This window comes from Periophthalmus magnuspinnatus, chromosome 11 (assembly GCF_009829125.3).
Source record: "Periophthalmus magnuspinnatus isolate fPerMag1 chromosome 11, fPerMag1.2.pri, whole genome shotgun sequence".
Classification (NCBI taxonomy): domain Eukaryota; kingdom Metazoa; phylum Chordata; class Actinopteri; order Gobiiformes; family Gobiidae; genus Periophthalmus; species Periophthalmus magnuspinnatus.
This window is the reverse complement of record NC_047136.2, coordinates 7,150,045-7,171,089: the sequence shown is the minus strand read 5'-3', so window position 1 is coordinate 7,171,089 and position 21,045 is coordinate 7,150,045. Positions and strand designations below refer to the sequence as shown.

Sequence of the window (21,045 nt, the reverse complement as noted above, 5' to 3'; positions counted from 1 at the left end):
TGACAGTCAAAACAGTGAAAACAGAGTTTGCCCTGCGAGGGTTTATACTAACTGCAGAACGAGTCCGGGAGGTACTTTGGGCGGGTTACCTGCAGATTGTCTGTTCCAACTACAACTGCGGTGCGTTTTTGACCAAAGCAACCCGGTTTCACGTGGGTTTACGCGATCACACACTTACAGGCTGATGACCTGACACCCCTGTCCGCAGACCCGCGCCTCACCCGGACCCGCACGAGCGGTGGGGCGCACTGATTTTAAGACTTTCTCCATTTTGCGGGACCCGCGCGTCCCGAAGCGCACTGCATTTAAGTCAGTGTACACGGGGCGATTAATCGGCAAAGGCAGAGGGACAGATTGTGGAGGCAGCACTGAATGTAGCCTATACATTCATCTGTTCAGTTACTAGTTTATTTAAAGTACTGAGCTCAAGCTACTGAGATTAATTTAAAACAGGGCATTTCTGTTCCTTAGCAACAAATTTGCTAAGCAACAACTTTCTTTCCTTTTCTCTTAAGTGAAAAGTGATTGATTATAAGTGAAGTAACCATGGTGTTAGGCCTAAAAGTATCCCACCTGTTTGCATAATACCACGGCTGATTTAGCTGTAAAACCTTCTTCAGATGGTAATGGGAGTAAATAGCGGGAAGAGGCTAAAGTCCTTGTCCCTTGTCCACTGAGGAATGTGCCTCGTCATCACAACATGCCCTGGGGCAGATGAGGAAAGAGGAGGGGGCAGTTCTCAGCTGGGACTTTCCTCTCGTCCCCAGAGCAGTGAGAGCGCGGTGGCCGGAGCGCCGGAGATGTGGCCCGGTGCAGGCGCGGAGGAGCGAGGCTATGTCGCGGTGGGGGGACCAAACTGGACTTCTTCTGATCCCACCTCTGCTACTGGCCTTGCAGCTGCTAGTGCTGTGGCCCAGATTGCCCAGTGCTCACCGCGAAGGCACGGAGAAGCAGGGTGAAGCGGTGTTCAGCGTTATAAGCATTGAGCCGGAAACACGCCAGAGGGGGCAGCCTGCACGAGGAGCCGGTGTGCGCCAGGAGGAGGAGGAGGGGGTGCAGCGGGTAGAGCGAGGGGGGCGTGAGGGGTTGTATGAGGACGAGAATGAGATGAACTCGCGACAGGTAAGAAATGCGCTGGTGTGACACTATAATCAAAAGCTGATTAATGTTGTACGTGTCTATTTACTGACCTACACTACCTGTTTAATAGTTTCTCAACAGAGTGGTCTGCAAGTAGGTCTACAATTAAAATAAAAACGGCTTTCAGTATAACTCTGCCTACTTGCCAACAAGGCCAGATGTAGGTAGATCTAGTCCTATGCCTGTGTAGTGTGCTACACTTCTGTAAATCATTAAGGACATGATTGAACAGGTGAGGGCAGGGGTCCAACCCGTGTCCCACTTCAGAGAGCAATGACAGCTGTTCGCTCCAGGTCTTTGCCTCTAACAAACCAAATGTTCTTCTTCTGTGTGTTTGTTGATTGGCTGCAGTGGTCCCCTCCTTCACTTCCTTGGACGCCCTCCTTCACTTCTCGCCCTTTCTCCCTTTCATTCTCCCGCTGCCTCTTTTCAGCCCAAGGCTAGACTCTGACTCTGACTCACTCTCGTGAATCATCGCCCCCTCCCTCAGGTTACCATGGTGACAGAGGCTCTCTGGGTGGGGGCTTGTTAGACGTGGTATAAGTGAGGGTGTAAGTTACAGCCTAAAGCACATGTAACCAGCAGGACTGAGGTCAGGCTGTGACCTCCACTCTACTTGCCCACTTTTCACCTCATTTTACAGTCTCATATAAATTACTCAAAATCTGCAGATCTGATTTAAAAGATATAACTATGTGGTATAACTATGTGTATCTTATGTCTGATATTCTAGATGGGACCAAATACTCTGGAGATGCAGCCTTGGGCTGCCAATATGACGTTTGGCGCGGAGCTGAACCGCATACTAAAGTATATCAATAATCCACAGGTAGTCATCACATCAACAACAACATACTGGAGTGGATCTGTCTATTACAGCAGACTAAGCATAAGACTGAATAAATACGATTTGGACATTAAAATAATAACTTATGCGAAATAACACAAAAAGAAAACCTTTAGTAACCTTTGAAGTAAAGAGTCTCTCCTTTTTGTGCAACTTCCTGATTGTAATACAAGGTCATGACCTCAGATAATTTCAGATATTTTTTTTATCAGCCAGAGTTTTGCAAATTTGGTAGACTATTGGACATACAGGCTTTGGCAGCAAGGCCAATAACTCAGCTATGGCAAAAATCAATCAAAGTTTTTTTTTTTTTTTTTCAATTTCTTCAGTGTGAGGTTAACTCTGCAGTAATACCATCAGTAAGACACTGTCAGCTCAATACTGTTATTTGGCAGCTAGCTCCAGCCAAAACTTAAGCTTACTGACTGACAACTACGAAAACTCAACAAATACTTAAAACCAAGATGCAATATTGAGTAACAAATAAATAAAAAAAATTGAATAAAACAGGCATTCATTTCATTATGGGTGTTTTTATTGCACTACAAACCTTGAAAATCTTGCTCACTTGCTGTGAGAAGAAGAGTCTTTCCACAGACCTGACCTGTAACTTTTTTGGTGAAGGGTCTACTACCTGTTACAAAGCTCAGTTTAAGCTTTCTGTTTCCATGGAGTCATGCAGGTGCCGTGCCCACTACCAAAAATCTTATGCAGTGCTGCTTTAACATTGTTCTCATGTAAGAAGAATGATATGATAAATATACTGAACTCTAAATAAAAAACTGTATACTTTTTGATGCATTATAGCCACACCGAAACCACATAGCTACATTTATTTGGGCTCAAGTTACAAAGTATTTTCACCATCTAATTGGAGTCCTTCTGTTCTTTTCTTCTCAAGCTAAACTGCTCCAAAGTTTTCTCTTCAGGTGAGGCACAGGAGCCAGAGCCCACAGCAGCCCCTCCCCGTTGGCTGCTTTGTGCTGAAGAGTGGCTGCTTCCTACAATGAATGGCCCATGTATAGCATACAGCTTCAGGTATGTTCATCTGCATTGTGCAACTCTTTCAACAATTCATCTCATTCAGTCTATTGCCTTCGCTTTTCTTTGTCTCCTTAGTATGGACGGGGGAGACAGAGACTTTCAAAGCACCATGTCAAGGCTGGGATGTGAAGTTCATAGTTTTGATCCCAGCAGCTCCAATACATCTGGTGGTCACCTTGGCAACAGTTTGGCAAGTAACGGAGGAGGCGTGGTGAGCCGGCATAAGATGTGGCTGGAGTGGCGTAGTTCAAGGAAAAGTAGACGCAAGATGAGAAGAAACTTGGGCAGTGTTTCTCTCACACTGGCAGACATCATGGCAGCTCTGGGACACCACACAGTGAGTACACACACACACACACACACACACACACCCACACCCACACACACACACATAGATACACACTCACTTAGAGACATTTACGGTGCCAAACAAACATACCTCGGAGTCTTTTGAGTCCAGCACATCCACAGACCTCCCTCACTCATATGTCTCCATGGCAACAGGGCTCTGCTGGCTCTGGCTACCATGGCAACACGCTGAGTGAAATCACACGTTGGCACAGTTACCAGCCGTAGCCACCAGAGGGAGCTGCACCCCAATAGTTCAGACCCACAGTCTTTTTGCTAAAGAAGGGGCACCTAAAATCACTGGATATAGACACAGAGTTTTAGGTTCTGTCTACTCAGTTAACCGCTTTACTAACACAAATAGCCATGGTCAAAAATAGCTTTTTTGGGTAATGGGTAAACAGGTGTTTTAAAAATACTAACAGTCTAATTTGTTATGTATGTGACACATTGTCTCTAATAAAAAGCATGGCCTTAGCACAATAATTTAGGCCTAGGCGTTGTTGGCATATAAACAGGTACTTCATTATGAAAAAGTGATATTGATTTTCTATTTTCTGTGTCATTAAGGTTCACTTCCTGTACGCAGACCTGCTGAGCGCTGAATGGCGTGTTTTCCAGAACTGGATTGAATCAGGCACACTGCAGCATATCCATCATGTGGTGGCCACAGTGAACCTCCAATGGGCCGGGTTTGAGGTCGCCGGGACGGACCAGGAAGTGCTACGCTACTGGTTCAGTGTCCTACAGGGACTACAGGCCTCTGGGCTCAAGCTGGTCCACAGCTCTGCAGGAAAAGGACACACTGTCCTCAAAAGGACTGTAGCAGACGCTCACAGCATCTACACACTGAGCTGGGTCAACACCAACCTCTAACACAAGGCCCGCAGAGACAAAGACAAACTTATATTAATGATACAGATGTTGTCCACATTGATGTATTCTTCTGTAAATGCAGAGCTCCCTCTATTGGTGATGGAAAGATTGCACATTTGAAAAAGCAAAAATAGTTTGTTTACATGATCTATCGCTGCTGAATATCACTCACGTGTTTAAAAATATATGATGGAAATAAATACATTTCTTACTTTGTTGGATTTTTGAAGAAAAAAAAAAGAAAAAGAAAAAGTGATTTATATTACTTCCTCTGTTCAAGTCTGTCGCCCTCAGCGTGTTTTGTCGTTTTTAAATAAAATGTCTAAATGGTTTTAATATTTGTTTTTTAGAGTTGTGCACATTGACAGGTCATTGTTTTTTACCACAGTAACCATAGCATTAATCCAGAGATGCCACAACTCCATTTTCCAATGTCTATTCTTTGTTAAATTGTTTTGTTTGATTTTATTGACTGAAACAGAGGATGTACTCCACCACTCGGTCTTGCATATAACAGAGTAGGCTATTTATTCCCCTGTAAGTGCTTTTCTCTACACTTTGGCCCGACTGTTCTGCATTGAGGCCGATGCCAGTCATTCCTCGGACTCGTTCCAACTCGCTGGAGAAGACGGAGGAATGCGCGCTCCGCGGTCGCCTCCGCCCTCAGCTACGCAAATTACGGCCAGATGTTTGCCACTAGTCAGGGTGGAGTTGCGCTTTTTACGTTGAAAGTTACATATCCTGTTCCCTGTGAGACGCTTGGCAGGAAAATGAACCAATAGGAGCTCAGAGGGTAAGTTGCTGAACCAATCAGAAGTTAACAATACTGGGACTTGGGGAGTATGTGGACTCAGGCTGCGCCGTGTTGCGCTAAACATTTCTTGTAGAAATCTTGAGAAAGGGACCAGCCAGGGGTGTAAAGACGATCTACAACCTGCCAATTGTGACGGTAAGTAAAGTAAAAGTAACCAGTTTTGCGTTAAAGTCGGATAAGTGCTTAAAATGTACTTTTATGTCTGTCTTTTCACTTTAGTTGCACCGACATGTTACTTCCTGCTCTGACAAGGCCGAAACCCCAAGTTACAGTGTAGCCTTTAGCTATATTTAGGTTAGAAAGACTTTGTAATTTTATAGTTATGTGGCCACTCTGCTTGATCTCGTTCTGTACAATAGTAAATGAAATAAAGTTATGTCTTGTTCCCAAGACAAAAGGAAACACCTGCAGGCTTAACCTTTTGGGAGGAAAAGTGCATTATCAAAAAGTCTACAATTAGTCCAGAATTGGTTCTCTTATATATTAGAGACAATCATTAATTACTTGTCTTTTTAATATAGTAGTTAATTAAATCCCACGTCTCTTTTGGATTTTAAATGAGCGGCGCCTGTCTGGTGTTTTGTGGGGAGCTTAAATTGGCTAAATCTTTCCCCTCAACTCTGGAGATGACATTTTCTGACATTGGCGCTGCGAACAGCGCTCACAGTGGTGAACAGGCGTCAGTACAACATAGTTTGTATAGACATGTAGGTAGATATAACATTCATTCTGCCATTTGTTGAATTTTGGTAAAAAAAATAAATAAATGAATAAATAAAAAGAAGAAGAAAATGACTGTTGAGCTGTTCAAGTCTGTGGTCTGATACACACATACCTGTTTTGTTATTGATTTTTAAATAAAATGTCTAAATGGTTTTAATGTTTATTTGTATTTAGATTTGTGCACATTGACAGGTCATTGTTTTTACTACAGTAACTCTAGGATTAATCCAGAGATGTTACAACTCATTTTTACATTGCATTTATTCTTTGTTCTATTGTTTTGTTTGATTTTATTTAGACTAGACATGTAGATAGATATAACTTTCATTCTGCCATTTAAGTGACCGTGGTTTTCATGATGAGTGCAGCAATTCCTGATTTTTACTTCTCCTTTTTCTGTCTAGTTTTATATATAGCCCTGTATGACTGAAACTTCTGCTTGTGCTGTTCTGATGATGTATCTAAAATAATGCAAACTAACCTGCTTGTTTCAGTGAAATAAATATACATTTTTCTCTCTCAGGGTTGGATCCCCCTAGCTGTGAGCCATGCCTCTGGTGACTCGGAACATCGAGCCGCGGCACGTGTGTCGCCAAACCATTCCCTCCAACATCCGCAGTGAGCTAGAGTGTGTCACCAACATAAGTCTCGCCAACATCATCCGCCAACTCGGCAGCCTGAGTCAGTGCTCATGTTGCTAATTTCTGTTACTCACATGTTTTTAATCACGTTGGATTCAAATTATGTATTTTTCTCTGAGTAACATTTCTTAATGAGTAATTATAAAACTTCCCTTTTCTGTGTTTTTAGGTAAGTATGCAGAGGATGTGTTTGGAGAGCTGTTTGTGCAGGCTGGTGCCTTTGCCATCAGAGTAAATACATTAGGGGAAAGAGTGGACCGTCTGCAGGTCAAGGTCACACAGTTGGACCCCAAAGAAGAAGAAGGTACCAGCCTCAACACTATCTTTTTATATTGTAGAGATACTGAATATTATTCTAAGATGCAGTAAGAATATAGTCTTAGCTCCAGGATACTAAATCAGATGTGGTCTTTTTAGTGTCTCTGCAGGCCATCACTACGCGTAAGGCTTTCCGCAGCAGTCTGACCCAGGACCAGCAGCTCTTCACTCGTCCCTCTCTGCCTGCTCCTGTACAGGACACCTACACTGTTTGTGACCCACCCCCTCCCCTCAATGACCTCAGCAAGTACCGGTATGTGCCGTTTACACCTAGCATTCATATTTATTCATCAGGAGCAGAAATGTGTTAGGTCTCGAGGAACTCATGGAAGGACACGTGTTGCAGTCATGTGCTTTCCATCAGGACAATTTATTATTCAAATCACCTCTTGGATGATTCAGCTGTACTGCATAAATATGCACATGTGTAAAATTCTTGACACTTGTTATGTAGATCGCTGTCTGCTATCTTAAGGCTGTTAAATTCACCAGGCACATCATGACCTCTAACGTGATGTAAATATGAAAGATAATCTCTTTTATTATGGCTGTAAATTATAGATCTTTTACTGTTGATCTGTTGAAGGCTTGACTCTAGTGGTCCTGGAAATATCAGGAAATTCTATCATGTATCAGTACAGGAAAAAATCCCAGATATATGGATATGTTTTGGGGTTTTTTGTAGTTTTTTTTTTTTCAAGTAACTTCTCCAGTCGTCACACTTAAAGGATATTTTAAGATGCTTAACACTAAAGTGGAAGAATTCTGGGCAGGTTATAATAATAACAACAACATATGTTTTAAATAAATATTGCAGTTGCAATTTACAATGAGCAAAATGGAAAATAATAATCTTCATATATTATAGTTTCATACCTGATACCTTGTTTAACCTATTCCTAAATATCCACATATATAATGTAATATTATAGTATACTCTGTAGAAAACTGAATCAATGGAGGACTTAAGAACTATTATGTATCCACTCGACATGCACTGGTCTAATCAAAGTTATAAATAAAACATGAAGACTTGTCAGTAGAAGGATGATAAACTGAAACTGAGAGGAACGTAGGCTGGGAAATTGGTGCCAGAAACAGTAATTCCAAGTACCATGACCCTGCTTAATTATATGATCATCATCATCATTAAATGCCTTCTATTAATTGTTTTTTCTTGGTATTGCTGGGTATAAAATTGTAACAGTTAAATGCAGCACTGATTAAAATGTTTGTGGTTGTGAATTGTTTTAACAGAGAGGATGGCAAAGAAGCTCTGAAGTTTTACACAGATCCTTCTTACTTCTTTGACCTGTGGAAGGAAAAGATGCTACAGGACACGAAGGATATCATGAAGGAAAAGCGCAAACATAGAGTGAGTTATGAACAAAGCATGAATCTAACATCTATTATATTTTAATGATGGTGAAATGCCATTAAACAATTTTGTGAGTAGAGAGAGAAGAAAGACCATGTAAATGCAAGAACGCTCAATCCACGAAAAGTCAAAACCAGGAAAGATGAATGGGAGCGTCGCAAGATGGGTGAGGAGTTCGTGGTGCCAAAGAATGACTTCATGTAAGTCAAAATGTTGCTCAGAACCTAAACTCTAATCTCTAACTACTTTCAACAAATGAGCTTGTGCTGGGTTAAAATGTGAATGTTTTGGGAAGAAGTATTTGGGGCCATTTTCAAGCTCAGTATTTAAATGTCTTATTGTAATTGTTAACCATTGTAATTGGAATTAAATGTTGTATTTTTTGCAGGAATTCTTCAGAAGGTCTTAATGGCAGTATTGCCTCTGGAGACGGATACAATGATCTTGAAATGAGTACAAACTCCTACTCTTATGATCCCACCTCCCCTCTCCCTCTACCAAGTGATGATTTGCCTCCTCCACCTCCAGACATGGCGTAAGTGGAATTGAATCCAGCATTCAAAAATACTTTTAGATTTATTAAATGAAAGCCAAATCAAGACCATACTTAAGTGTGTTGTTTTTGTCTCACAGATATGATGGGCAGTTTGGAGCTCCAACTCAGAAGGGTTTAAGTGTGCAGAGTCCAAACCACCCCCCTCCTGCTCCCCCCATGGCCTCTCCTCCAGCTGCTCGTCCAAACCTGGCTCCACCTCCTGCTCCTCCCCCTCCTCCTCCCTCTGGCATGGCCATGCCTCCACCTCCCCCTGGATTTGACCCTCCACCCTCTCCGCCTCCTATGACCTCCTCCCCTACTCCCTATAATGCCCCACCCGCCCCACCTCCTCCTCCAATGGCTGGGTCCATCCCCCCACCTCCACCCCCTGCACCCATGGGTGGTGGTCCACCGCCCCCTCCTCCACCCCCACCTCCTCCTGGACCACCTCCTCCATCTTTCAATGGGCCTCCACCTCCTCCCTCTGGAGGTGGCCAGGCACCAGCTCCCAAACCGGCCCCAGCACCAGAACCGGTCAGTGACGCTCGCAGTGACCTGTTACAGGCCATCCGTCAAGGTAACTTGATTTAGATTAGCATTAAACCCATTATTTGCAATGATGGAAAGTGCCTAAGTCCATCTTTGCCCAGACAAAATCCACTTTTTAAGATGGTAAAACATGGTAATTGTTTTATATTGAAATTATTGTTTTGCCACAGGTTTTAACCTACGAAAAGTTGAGGCCCAGCGTGAACAAGAGAAGAGGGTTGACACTGGGAATGATGTAGCGGCCATCTTGTCTCGGCGTATCGCTGTGGAGTGCAGTGACAGTGAAGATGATTCTTCAGAGTTTGATGATGATGACTGGTCCGATTGATCAGCACTCTGTCTCTCACAGCAATAATGTGATTAAAAATAGAATTTTATACACACAAAAATCTAGCACTAGTTTGACCAAGAATACATCGAAGTTGCCAAAAGTATCTACCATCAGACACATTTCAAGACCCATGTATTTATTCCAATATATTAAGCTGACCAAGTCACAAAGGTTTGTGGACCATATTTTGTTGCCTTTTTTGGAAAACATGTGACAAGTTTTAGGGTCTCTTGATTTGTCTTAATCTTAATCGGTATGAGGTGTGCTGCTCTTGAGGAACATGTGGCTTTATCAGATTTTAGGGAGGAATAGCAATAACAAAAGAACTACATAAACCTGTTGCATGCAGTTTTTGTGGTCCTTGATTCCTTTAATATAAGTATGAGTTTATAATAAGTAAAGATGTCTATTGTTTTTATTCAATCGTAATGAAAACCCTTCATGCTTTTTCACTCTTGCGATTGTAGACACTTTTTTATATATGAATAGATCAGTTAGTTATTAGTACAACAGGGAAATAATGGCTTGGGTAGATAAGTACTGGTCTGGAGTAGTATGAAAACAATGGTTCGAAGTTGTACATTATGAGTGTTTGTTAAGAAAGAAAACACTGGCTAATCGTGCACAAGTTAGAACTGTCTAGCCATGTTGTACATTCCTCAGTATTTTTTCTTGTATTACTCTGTACAATAGGTCTCGTTTCAAATGCTCTGAATGCTGCTTTCCCATCTTTTAAAGTGCCTTTTATGTGTAATGCATTGTACATTCTTAACACCTTCACTTGCTTTGTATGTTTTCAAGTGCCTTTATTTAAATGTGTTATTTGTAAACACAATCATACATGTGCACCCACAAAGGTATCTTCTTCTGCACTATATTCCTATTTGTCCAAATAAAGATATTGAAATTCAGTTTTTTGAGTGATGACTGAGAGAGCTAAATAAGATTGTTTAAAGTCTATGGACTAAATAGGAGAGAAACTCCTCTTGTCTAATCAATCATACCAGTGATGCTCTGTAGATTTATTTAAGAATTGTTTGTGAAGGATGTGCTGAACTTGCTTCTGTTTTGGTGGGACCAGTCTGTGTTCAGAGAAATGAAGAGTGCTGACATCACAGAGTAAGAAAAAGCATATTTATTATTCATCAGTATAAAATATTTATTCATTTCAAAAAGGTTGTGCAACAACATGATCAGTATGTTTCAAAGTGCCTCAAAGAATATGTGCAAAATAGTATTTCAAACATTTAGGAACACTGTTAGACAGGCCTTCAAGTAATTAACATCTGGATCACTTTCAGTACGCTATGATAGGCTTTTTAAGGACCAAAGACACTCCACTTTTAGAGGAGGATATAAAGAATAGTATAAGTGACTGTTCCAGTGGAGCTACAATTGACTGAGGATGAGGCACAAAGTACACACAAGTCTTCATGGCACCCACAGTACTCTCTCTGCGATGGCCACCTGCCAGGACAGTTCAGTACATTCTGGTTTGCAAATGGATGCTGTCTGTGTGTGTGGGTGTGTTTGTGTGTGTGGAGGAGAGACTGCTCGTTCTGGACAAAACTTAGCGCAGCTATGTGTTTGTCCTGGCCTTCAAACAGAAAATATTTGGCATAGATTGAGTTTTTGGCAGTTTACACATCCACTGGGTAGTGCACATGTGTGCTTTGTGTATTTCTGTGGGGGCAGCAGGCCTGCAGCAGCACTCTGCGAATATCCTTGTTCCTCAAACTATAGAGGAGAGGGTTCAACAGGGAGCTGCCCGCAGCTGGCATCAGGGTAGCATATGTGTACAGTGGTGGGCTCGATGCATCACCCAGAAGCCCCCACAGAGAAAAAGGCATCCAACACCCCACAAATACACTGAGCACAAGGATGAGGCGAGAGAAGCCTCTCCCATTGCCATGTTTGCTTGCATATGGCTGATTGGCAGGCAAGAAATGCCTCTGTGTTGCTATGGCATGGGCATGTCTCCTTGCTACTTGGCAAATTCCAGCATACAGTTGCAGAGTTACCATGACAACCAACAGGAAGCCTCCACACAAGAGGGACAGGTATGTCCTGGTCAAAGGTCGTGCTACGGAGCAGGATTGTGGCTCTTCCAGGCAGTGCCACCCCATTGCAGGAACAGCGCCTATCACACAGGCCCCCAGCCAGACCAGCAGCAGGAGGCCGGCAGCACGGCGTCGTGATTGGCCCGATCCATAGGTGAGGGCATGACTCAAAGACAGGTAGCGGTCCAGGGCCACACCCATCAGGCTACAGAGAGAGGCAGTCAATGATGTGACCAGCAGTCCTGAAATGAGCAGTTCTGACCAATCACTTGGCTCCACACAAAACAAGAAAAGGAAGTGCAGAATCAGAGTTACACCTGCGAGTAAATCAGCAAGTCCTAAACTCGCCAGCAGCAGAAACACAGGGGCGCGAAGAGATGGTGTAGCCAAGATGGTGGTCACTACTATTGCATTCTCCATGGCGATGACGGTTCCAGATATGCACAGAGCCACGCCCCACACCGTAAGGGGTGGGAGCTGAGAAGGAGAGGTGCTTGGCAGGTCATCCACAACATAGAAAGGCTCCTCACCTGAAGACTCCACCCAGTCGACATCTGAAGCATTCAGGATCATGGTTGATCTGCTGTGAAAAGAATTCACATTAGCTGCCACAGTTGATTGATATCACATCTTCATAGTGCATGTGCAGGAGCTCACTCAATAAAAGTGAATGGTAGTTTTATCCTATGTACATCCTGGCACAAGGACATGGATTTGGCTAAAACACTCGGACAGTGCTAAAGACCAAAGAGCGATACAATGGATAACTTGTAGTATACAATGGATGTTATTTTCCTTGTTAACTTTCAGACAGTACTTGCAGAAACAAATACCCATGTTCATAGCTTATAAACAAAAGCAAAAAGGTTGGTAATTTAGTGAGATTTATAAAATTATAAATCTTATAATTAAAATATATTTGTATTTATAGAAAAATACATATACATTTTAGATTATATTACATTTATTGATATTAATTATTACAAACTCTTTATCCTAACCGCGTTTTTTCGTAAAAACGTGCTTGGTAATATGGTCGCTCAGTGGGTGAAGTATTCCCCAGCATCAGTGGCGGAGGACACAGTTGTGTAACACACGCGCAGCTTTGATGCAGGTGAACCCCAAAGCGCGCACGACATACACCTGTCCTCGCTACAGTATGATTTACATTATGGATGCATCTTACCTTATTAACACACTGGATTGGATTAGTTCTTCACGGGGAAGAGAAGATCCAAAGCCGATTGTAGATGTGTGTGATGCTCCGCGTCCAATGTGATGCGTGATTAATCTTTAAAAAAAAAAAAAAATCAAGACAGTCTAAGTAAATGGTGCGCTTCTGTTTCAGTTTTTATCTGTGATGTGCATAAATGTCCATGCACCTTCCTCGCATTTTCTCTTCTGGTCCAGGCAGGTCTCTCCGGGGCGCGCACAAAAGCCAGAATGGATGCCGTTGCGCTTAGACACGTCCACAAGAGAGCTCGATCTGACGTCAGTGAATGGGGGCGCTCAGCCAATGAGGGTCCAGTACATCGGGTACGGAGAGTGTGAGGGGGGCGTAAGGGGAGTCATTTCATTCAGAAAAATGCGGCATCGCATCTAGCCCCTCCCACTGCGGTTCACTCTTGTTCTCATTTCTGGTAAATAATGTGCTCCTTGAAGCCCCGTTAGTTGAGCCCCCACCGAGACAACACAGATTCTGTCAATATAAACTGGGCCGGCCTCTGGACGGGGGGAGAGCAGCAGAGGGGTGAGTGCTGGAGATAGAGCTGTCCGTGGTGCTGAATGGTGACTCATGCCCTGCAAAACGATACTCAGGCATCTACTCCCTTCTTCCCCAAATTAATTATGCAACTTGTTTAATCTATAAGCAATCTTGTGTAAGATTGATGTACTGTACTCTTCTGAATGTCTCTGATGTATTTTATTTTTAAGCTATAAATGCCTAATTCAATCATGTGTTTGTTTTATTTCCAAGGCATTCCTTTAGAGATAAAAGTGGTGGTAATCAAATATAAACAGGGATTTCATGGCTTCCCCGGTTCCTTGGTGTGCGTGGGTGCTGCAGGATGGGTTTGCGTGGTCGCGCATAACAATGTGAGGGAATCTCGTCTCCTTTCTGCCATATTAGGAAACGCTTCCTGCTGCTAAACCCCGCCTACGTCACCGAGGGGATTGGAAAGCAACTGTCTGCTTTTTCTGATGGTCTCAGAACTGGGGCTGGACTCGTGAATGTCAAGAAACGTTCCTATCACGTTCAGCACGCCTCATAATACATCCAAAGTAACACACCCAAAGACAGCGTTTCCTCACAACTGCACCTATGCCACATGTAGGCATGATGATGTAATTTTGTGTTAACCTGTATTCTTGTCCTTTCCACACAGCATTAAACCCTTTACTAATTCATTCAGGATAACCAGCCGAGGTACATTATCTCTCAGTCAGTCTGTCATGTTTATTGATTTTACGGTACTGTGGAGGAAGACGTCGTGCTCCATGTCTAGAGTGAGATCCCATGGTGGTTTCTCTATGATTTCATGCCAAAACGCTAAAGCTTTTAGCAGTGCCCAGACTGTATGAGCAAGAGAAGTGGGAGTTTAGAGGTGTTCTTTACGCTATTGTGTGTTATGCGTGATAGAGGACTATAAGGCTCATGACACACACATTGCCAGATTCATGTGGGTGGAATCTCACTTATATAATAATGCCCAAATGTGTCTTTGAATATTTTTTTTCCCCCACCAACACACTACCTAAACTACTCAGGTCAGAGACACTAATGGGTAAAATATAGAAATGCATGATAGAAATGAATAAAAGAAAAAAAGAAATCAAAGCCTGCAAACATACAAGTACTTCAGTATTTGTCATCTTGTGTAAGTCTGACCCAAGGCCTCGTCATTTGATAATGACACATCTGATGTGACTTACAGTGTATTTCTGACGTCTCTAAAGTGATGGGCTTTAGCACCTCCATTTCCTTCACACCTTTGTATTTTTAGAGACTGGACATCACTGTCACTACTGTGAATCCCAGAAAAGCATTTGTCCATAAACGGTTTATGGACAAAAGACAAGTACATCATAATTATTTTTTATTAATTAAATTTAAAGTAGTCTTTGCTGTAAAAAATATTTCTTTAATTAATTTATTTGAGCATCATACTTTAAAAGCATATGGACCTTCAGGTCTTTGGCTACATCTTTAATATGTTCAATGTTGTTTATGTCCAGTTTTTGAGCTACAACAATCTTCAGTCCAACTATTTTATGTCAACAACTTAGATAGCTGGAATTGCTCCAGCATTTCAGAGATAGCCAGTCGATGTCAGTTCATCTGAAGTGGTGTCTAGTTCGGTTGAGTTGAGGTGGGCCACTTGTTGCCAGGGAACCGAGTTGGGTATCTCTCGTGTTACACCAATGCCTTTGTCCCATCAGTCTCTCTGTGACTGTCCCAGAGAGGAACCATAACTTTATTTACCATTTTAGCATACTAAGAGGACTACTACCTTTTCCTGGTTGTGCTTTGGTGATTTGTAGTAGTTACAATGCAGCGAGTAGCATTGAAAATCATCTGTTCCTGTTTATTACTTTTTGCAGCAGTGAACTCGGCATATTCGCAAGCAGGTAAGAAACTCTTTTCACATTTATAGCATTCCTAGGCCAGGTAAGAAAAAGAGAAAAAAGAAACTATTCTAAATCCCTATTGGAACTTTTTTCTGTTGAATAAATTGTCATTTTGATGTACATTTTACACAGAGTGATAGATTTCAAACTATTGGAATTTAGATAAAGTGCTATATTCTCAACCTGTTTTTAATATGTTTATTTCCTGTTAATGTAACGACAAAATTGAGCTTTTTAACAATATCCCTTTTCCCATTTATATATCCAAGCTAGTTTGATGATTCCAGTAATCGCATCTAATAGTATAATTGCACACTTGTTGGTCAGTTTGAGGGACGCTTCCAACAGACTGCCATTTTGTTTGTACCCCAGACTGTTCCCAGGCCGACTCATGTGACTTGTGCGTCGGAGCCTCTCTGCTAAACTTGACGGGCTGCGTTTGGAGGCTGTGCCCAGATGGTGACGCCTACACACTTACACACACTGCACTGACCTCTGATAGTAACTCTATCATCACAGCTGCTGTAACATAAGCTTCACTGGTTTGTCCCAAAACACTAAATAATTCAGTATGCTAGGAACACATAAACCTAAACAAAACAGTTAGGGGTGTAAGAAAGATGATCATGTATGAGATTATGACCAGTAGCCAGATCCAGCCGTTATGTGCGTCACGTGTTACCTGTTTTCCATCAATTCCTTTCTTAGTTTAGCCAACTTTGAAAGGACAGTAGTCTAGAGATCACGATGTAGCTCCTGTCAAAACTGCTCAAAACCAACTAAAGCTTTACCATTGTTCCTATATTCCGTATATGAGTACAACATTTTGTAACCAAACATGTCTCACTCAACAGATACTTTAATGAGACAATCTGATAATCTGCGGTACTTAATTTGTGGATGATTGTACTATCCAATTTAGTCTTGATTGGGGTAGAGTTAAAAAAATGCAATGCCTTTCACTGGGATATAGTTAGAGCTGCACTATGCAACTTTTCTAGTGGAGGATCTGTCCATTTCTTGTCTCCATATGTTATTGCTCTGCCAAAAATGTTCCATAATATAAAATGCAAGATGGATAATGCCAATCCCATTTCAATCAAAGTATGCTGGCTAATAAACCGAAACAAAAACAACAACAATATGCATTTTCACTGTGAGCGGGGTTGCTTCTCCACAGCTTTGGCCTGTAACTCTGTCTCCATAGAGGGACAGAGTTACTTCATGCAATAACAAAAGTAGTAAAACAGTATATCAATAACAATGTTTCTGTTCTAACACAGATAATGAAACTGGTGTGTGCACGAAGGACAGAGGAGATATTGCGGATGATGGGAGGAACTGTAGCTGGACCAGAGTATCAGAACTGTGCTTAGGTAGTAACTGATACTATCACGACATACAGCCGTCAATAAAGCTGGTCATTAATCGCCTCTTTTGTTTTGGTTCCAGTCGTGGAGACATTGGCTGAAGATGGAAATGACGCAGGTAAATGACACTATGTCGGCCCCCACCTTCCGTGCTTCATTCCCATAAAAGCTAATTCCCTGAAGTCCCTCACTCACTTACATGGGTCAACTCAGCGCTGCCAGTAACATCTGACGCATTCATTAACACCTATACCTCTACCCCTACCTATTCATAAATAATACTGTTTCTCCTTACAGATCGTGCTAGCACCCCAAAACCTGCTCCAGAGTTCTCCCAGGCCAAGTTTGACATGTCCAGCTTCATAGGGGGGATTATCCTGGTGCTATGTGTCCAGGCTGGAGGCTTCTTTGCAATGCGTTTCCTGAAATCAAAAGAACAGAGTAACTATGAAACCATGTGAGTTTGTAACAAAAATAAGCGTTTAATTAATACTGCAAAACTGAATGTCAGTGAGTTGTGTGGAAGACTACTGGATTATAACGCCCTCTGGTGGCAGACACTGCAAACTGTATCAAAGCGAAGCAAAAAATATTAACATCCTCAGTTATTTTACTCTTGACAACTGTGCGTGTTTGTGTCTCAATTATCACAGTGAGCAGCCACAGTGAGGAGAAGACAGAAGAAGAGCAAATACAACAGGACAAATGGAGCCCAGCTGTGACTCATCAACTTGTGACGACATTACTTCCCTTTTTTTTTCTAGTGTCATTTTGGTTTGGTCTCATGTGAACCCCTGGAGGGCGTATGTTTTAAGGACAATCTGTGAAAACATTGTGTAACAAGTGTCTTCCTCTGCATGAGCGTGCTATGTTTGGAGCTTATTCAGATTTTACTGTTACTGTACTGACTGCTGCTTGAAATTGTGTTTGCAAAATGTTCATTCATATTTTCTTCTGTATAAATTAAAAGTAGTTACAGATAAAATTATATTGGTATTGGTCATCTATTTCATGAATTATTGAACAATGGATTCGACAATTTTCAAATTCATGATCTATAACTATAATCCTCTACATGGAGTTTTAGTGTAGTGTGTAATGGAGTGTCAGTAAGTTAAAGTTGCAAATTTACTTGCAGTATACCACAAGACTGTCATTATTTGGATACATATATTTATATAGTATATGTTTCACATTATTGATGCACCATTTCTTGGATTTGCACATGTATATTAATTCTGTTGTGTGTATTTCAATAGAACATTTTCTCGTGTGTCTGTATGTCTGCCATTTTGAGTAAATGGCCGTGCAGTAGTTTGATTTCCTAAAGATTGCTTTTGTTTTTTAACACGTGGAGTTGTTTGCTGAGTGAAGAACTGATTTTGCCTAACTGGGTGTGACTTTGAATACTGCTGTTGATATTTGCAGACGCTGCATTGTTTCTCAAACTCTGAAACAGCCCATTTGGTCCTTCTTTATCCCAACACAATATCTGTTCTAGGTGCATTGTTTTGATTAGGTGTTTACTCCTTATGCATTTTTGTGGTGTACTTAGTATACAAATGTGTATATACTGTCATATATTTATAGTAAGTGAAAGCTGTGAAGCACATAGGAGTATGCAGGAAACTTGTGGGTGCCTGGTTGGATGCACTGGATGTCTGTGTTAGCCAGGACCCTCAATAGGCCTGCACACAAATAAAGCTCCCAATTCAACAGGCTGGTGGCTGCTATCCAAATGTGTTGACAAAGAGCAGGACTGAATACAACTCTTCTTTTCCCTCTGAAACCCCTTCCCCCCTCCACACACACTGTGATGCCTGCACACTCACACTCACACTGTACATATTGCTACTGCAGGTTCTTCTGCCTATAAACCACAGGCATATTAAGGTGCACGAGTAAACAGTGCTCTGTGTATGTTTAGCAGGTGTGGTGGACGGCTGCAGAGTCATTACATCCCACCTCCACCCAGGGCCCGCAGTAACATCCGTGTGTGACACTCCTCTCACAGACTCAAGCAAACACAAGCGCGCGCACGGCACTTTCTGTTTGTTCGGTGACCCGTGCGCGTGAAGAGGGCGTGGCCACAGCTTAATCGCTAAACTCAAGCACACGCGTTGCTCTTCCACTTGAAACTTTTTATTCAATTTCCCGGATGGAAATAAGAGAAGCTCCAGAGCACAGGTAATGTTTTTAGTGCATTTAGTCAGCGCGTTAAACGTCCTTGTGTTAGTTTACTGTGACTTTAGTTTACAAGACAAAAACAGCGACAGGTGTCAACTCTCTCAGTGTTTATGATGGGGAAAAGTTCCAATAAGCTCAAACTAACCCGTTAGTCAGATCTCTGGTGACATATACAGCTGATTCTTGTTTAAATGCATGCCTTGACAAAACAACCCTCGACTTACCTTATGTGAAATCGGTGTACCATAGGGGCCTGTTGTTTCTTATAATAAATTGCATACTTTTTATACGCCGGGAATGAGTAAGTAGGCTTTGTAAGTAAAATATGTTGGATCAATTTTACAGGCATGTTAAAAGCTCTGAAAGTTTGGCTGAACTCCAAACAGCAACCAGACAACTTTTTTGCGCATGCGTAAATGTCATGCTTTATTAGTCTCGTTACAGTTACACGCCAAATACTAATTCATTTGGCGTTGTATTGTTAAATGCACATTGGAGGTGTACATCATCTTCAGGATTTACACGCGCTGACAATTTAAAAAGCCATTTTTATTTTTATTTATAATTTATTTATTTATTTATTTATATTTTAAAAGTATAATATCTCCATAGAGAGCTGGAGACTGAAACTTCACATCAAGATTTCAAATAGTTTGGCTGTAGCTGAGCACCTGCGTCTGAGATGGAGCGAGATTCAGGCGGCTCTCTGGACCTGAGCCACTTGACAGAAGACGAACATGTGTCCATCCTAAAAGTGTTGCAGCGAGACCTGGAGCTGCGGCAGCTGGATGAAGGTCGTGTAAGGTCAGAGGTGACTGTTACCTTAAGAGCTTTCTATTTTGACTAACTTTGTATTACAATGAAGACAAGCACTGAGCGAAATTCTGAATCGCTTGAAGAATGTTGAATGTTAAAAGGTGAATATATGTGTCTAATGCTTGTTTTGTTTAATCTCTGCAGGAACCTCCAGGCGAAAGAGACTGATCCGGTGCGCCTGCGTTCTTTATCAGGTGCCTGGTTTAACGATGAGTGCAGCAAGAGGCACAACAGCTGGACATCTGGCTGTGATCTTGTTCATGCGTCTATGCGCCTTAGGAAGCCAAAAAACAAAGGTGAGCCATGCCCATTGGCCCTAATACACACATCTCGTCTTGTTATTGCAGACTGGTTTTGTTGATGCAGGGATTTCCCAATGATGCTTGTGTGGATATTGCTATAGTAACAGATGTGCCACTAATTGGGCTTTTTAATGGAGAAATAGAGGAGACGATGTCATCACCACAAAACAACAATTCACCTCCTGACAAAGGTCTGAACAAGATTTTAGAAGAAAATACAACCGGGTAAGGATGGATATGTGCAAAAACAACAATTTCACAACATATAGGTGTCTAATGTTTATGTTTTTAGAAGCCAGCAAACTATGAAACCTACACCCTCACCCAGAATAAAAAGTCCACAAGAAAAGGTCTGTAGGATTTTTATCATTTATCTGTCTAATACACAGATACAAATACACAGATAGGAGCCCACTCGATGTAAATATGATATCGTCTTATCATCCATATCGTACAACAACTGGCAACAGTACTTTGTCAACAACATCTATGAGCAGCTTTTTGCACATCATTATTATAATATTCAGTGCTTTCTTTGTATCTGTGATCATATCTGTCTATGTTTAAACTATGAAGGATGGTGACTACTGTGAACTATAACTGACAATATGCCCTCATACTGCCCTCAAAATGTCTTGCCTGTTGGGCATGTTCCAGAAAATGAAAATGTGAGCAAGGAGGAGAAGAATAAAGAGCAAGGCTTATTTGATTTTACGCAGAATTTAGCCTTTTCAGAAGTGCTAATGTTATTATGTCCAGGATTTTTATATTTCAGTAAAATGTTCAATTTCTCCCTCAAATCAGGTTGTACTGGAAAGCACAGACTTGTCCAAAGGTAGACTCATTTCCTATGACGCATTTCTCTATGACCAAATCTGTTGTGCCAATGGTGCCAATCATGTATAATGTCTTTTTTGTGTTTTAGAGTATGAAAGGATAAGTAATGGGAGTCACGCAGAGGAACCTGAGGTAATGCACAATCAAACATGAGTACAAAGGAGTGAAATAGGCTTTTTCAGTCGCTAGTCATCAAGGAAACTCTATGATTTGTTTTGTGGCTTTTTAATGCACAAAATTTCTGCATTTATTAATTTTAAGTGTAATTATAATGAAATATTGTTTAAGCAACACATTAT

At 41.7% G+C, this 21,045-nt stretch overlaps 5 protein-coding genes across 9 annotated transcripts in view; 4 read left to right on the top strand and 1 right to left on the bottom strand.

Moving 5' to 3' along the window:
- Positions 1–395: 395 nt before the first annotated feature.
- On the top strand, positions 396–4,388 carry LOC117378835 (probable methyltransferase-like protein 24). 2 transcript variants are annotated; one of them, XM_033975526.2, is made up of 5 exons: positions 396–1,122; positions 1,874–1,969; positions 2,889–3,025; positions 3,107–3,368; positions 3,950–4,388. In XM_033975526.2, exons 1-5 carry the CDS (start codon positions 715–717, stop codon positions 4,253–4,255), a joined length of 1,209 nt encoding a protein of 402 aa, XP_033831417.1. In that variant the 5' UTR covers positions 396–714; the 3' UTR covers positions 4,256–4,388. The 2 variants fall into 2 exon arrangements, with proteins under 2 accessions (XP_033831417.1, XP_055081204.1); XM_055225229.1 differs by lacking the exon at positions 1,874–1,969.
- Positions 4,389–5,081: 693 nt separating this feature from the next.
- On the top strand, positions 5,082–10,455 carry wasf2 (WASP family member 2). Its single transcript, XM_033975522.2, has 9 exons — positions 5,082–5,204; positions 6,316–6,473; positions 6,603–6,737; positions 6,851–7,004; positions 8,009–8,126; positions 8,208–8,329; positions 8,518–8,664; positions 8,763–9,241; positions 9,384–10,455. Exons 2-9 carry the CDS (start codon positions 6,341–6,343, stop codon positions 9,539–9,541), a joined length of 1,446 nt encoding a protein of 481 aa, XP_033831413.1. The 5' UTR covers positions 5,082–5,204; positions 6,316–6,340; the 3' UTR covers positions 9,542–10,455.
- Positions 10,456–10,694: 239 nt separating this feature from the next.
- Positions 10,695–12,838, bottom strand: gpr3 (G protein-coupled receptor 3). The gene is made up of 2 exons (XM_033975535.2): positions 12,791–12,838; positions 10,695–12,184 (listed from the first exon to the last, which is right to left on the bottom strand). Exon 2 carries the CDS (start codon positions 12,175–12,177, stop codon positions 11,185–11,187), a length of 993 nt encoding a protein of 330 aa, XP_033831426.1. The 5' UTR covers positions 12,178–12,184; positions 12,791–12,838; the 3' UTR covers positions 10,695–11,184.
- Positions 12,839–14,953: 2,115 nt separating this feature from the next.
- On the top strand, positions 14,954–17,342 carry cd164l2 (CD164 sialomucin-like 2). Its single transcript, XM_033975551.2, has 6 exons — positions 14,954–15,234; positions 15,607–15,693; positions 16,518–16,610; positions 16,687–16,722; positions 16,902–17,061; positions 17,258–17,342. The coding sequence occupies exons 1-6, from the start codon at positions 15,156–15,158 to the stop codon at positions 17,271–17,273; spliced, it is 471 nt and encodes a 156-aa protein (XP_033831442.2). The 5' UTR covers positions 14,954–15,155; the 3' UTR covers positions 17,274–17,342.
- A 1,336-nt stretch (positions 17,343–18,678) lies between these two features.
- Positions 18,679–21,045, top strand: part of sytl1 (synaptotagmin-like 1) — a 37,651-nt gene continuing 35,284 nt past the window's right edge. Inside the window, exons 1-7 of one of the 4 annotated variants that reach the window (XM_033975507.2) lie at positions 18,679–18,791; positions 19,404–19,595; positions 19,752–19,903; positions 20,011–20,134; positions 20,202–20,259; positions 20,714–20,744; positions 20,835–20,878. In XM_033975507.2, coding sequence (XP_033831398.1) covers positions 19,474–19,595; positions 19,752–19,903; positions 20,011–20,134; positions 20,202–20,259; positions 20,714–20,744; positions 20,835–20,878 — 531 coding nt within the window. In that variant the 5' untranslated portion in view covers positions 18,679–18,791; positions 19,404–19,473. Of the gene's footprint in view, positions 18,792–19,403; positions 19,603–19,751; positions 19,904–20,010; positions 20,135–20,201; positions 20,260–20,713; positions 20,745–20,834; positions 20,879–21,045 lie in introns of those variants that run through there. The other 3 variants (XM_055225224.1, XM_033975508.2, XM_033975510.2) reach the window with 3 other exon arrangements.

Coding starts and splice junctions, on each gene's coding strand:
- wasf2 (XM_033975522.2), top strand. CDS start 6,341: ATGCCTCTGGTGACTCGGAACATCGAGCCGCGGCACGTGTGTCGCCAA. Junction 7,005..8,008: donor AATGACCTCAGCAAGTACCG/GTATGTGCCGTT, acceptor TTGTTTTAACAG/AGAGGATGGCAAAGAAGCTC. Junction 9,242..9,383: donor GTTACAGGCCATCCGTCAAG/GTAACTTGATTT, acceptor GTTTTGCCACAG/GTTTTAACCTACGAAAAGTT.
- LOC117378835 (XM_033975526.2), top strand. CDS start 715: ATGAGGAAAGAGGAGGGGGCAGTTCTCAGCTGGGACTTTCCTCTCGTC. Junction 1,970..2,888: donor AGTATATCAATAATCCACAG/GTAGTCATCACA, acceptor TTTCTTCTCAAG/CTAAACTGCTCCAAAGTTTT. Junction 3,026..3,106: donor TGTATAGCATACAGCTTCAG/GTATGTTCATCT, acceptor TTGTCTCCTTAG/TATGGACGGGGGAGACAGAG.
- gpr3 (XM_033975535.2), bottom strand. CDS start 12,177: ATGATCCTGAATGCTTCAGATGTCGACTGGGTGGAGTCTTCAGGTGAG.
- cd164l2 (XM_033975551.2), top strand. CDS start 15,156: ATGCAGCGAGTAGCATTGAAAATCATCTGTTCCTGTTTATTACTTTTT. Junction 15,235..15,606: donor CTCGGCATATTCGCAAGCAG/GTAAGAAACTCT, acceptor TTTGTACCCCAG/ACTGTTCCCAGGCCGACTCA. Junction 15,694..16,517: donor TTGGAGGCTGTGCCCAGATG/GTGACGCCTACA, acceptor GTTCTAACACAG/ATAATGAAACTGGTGTGTGC.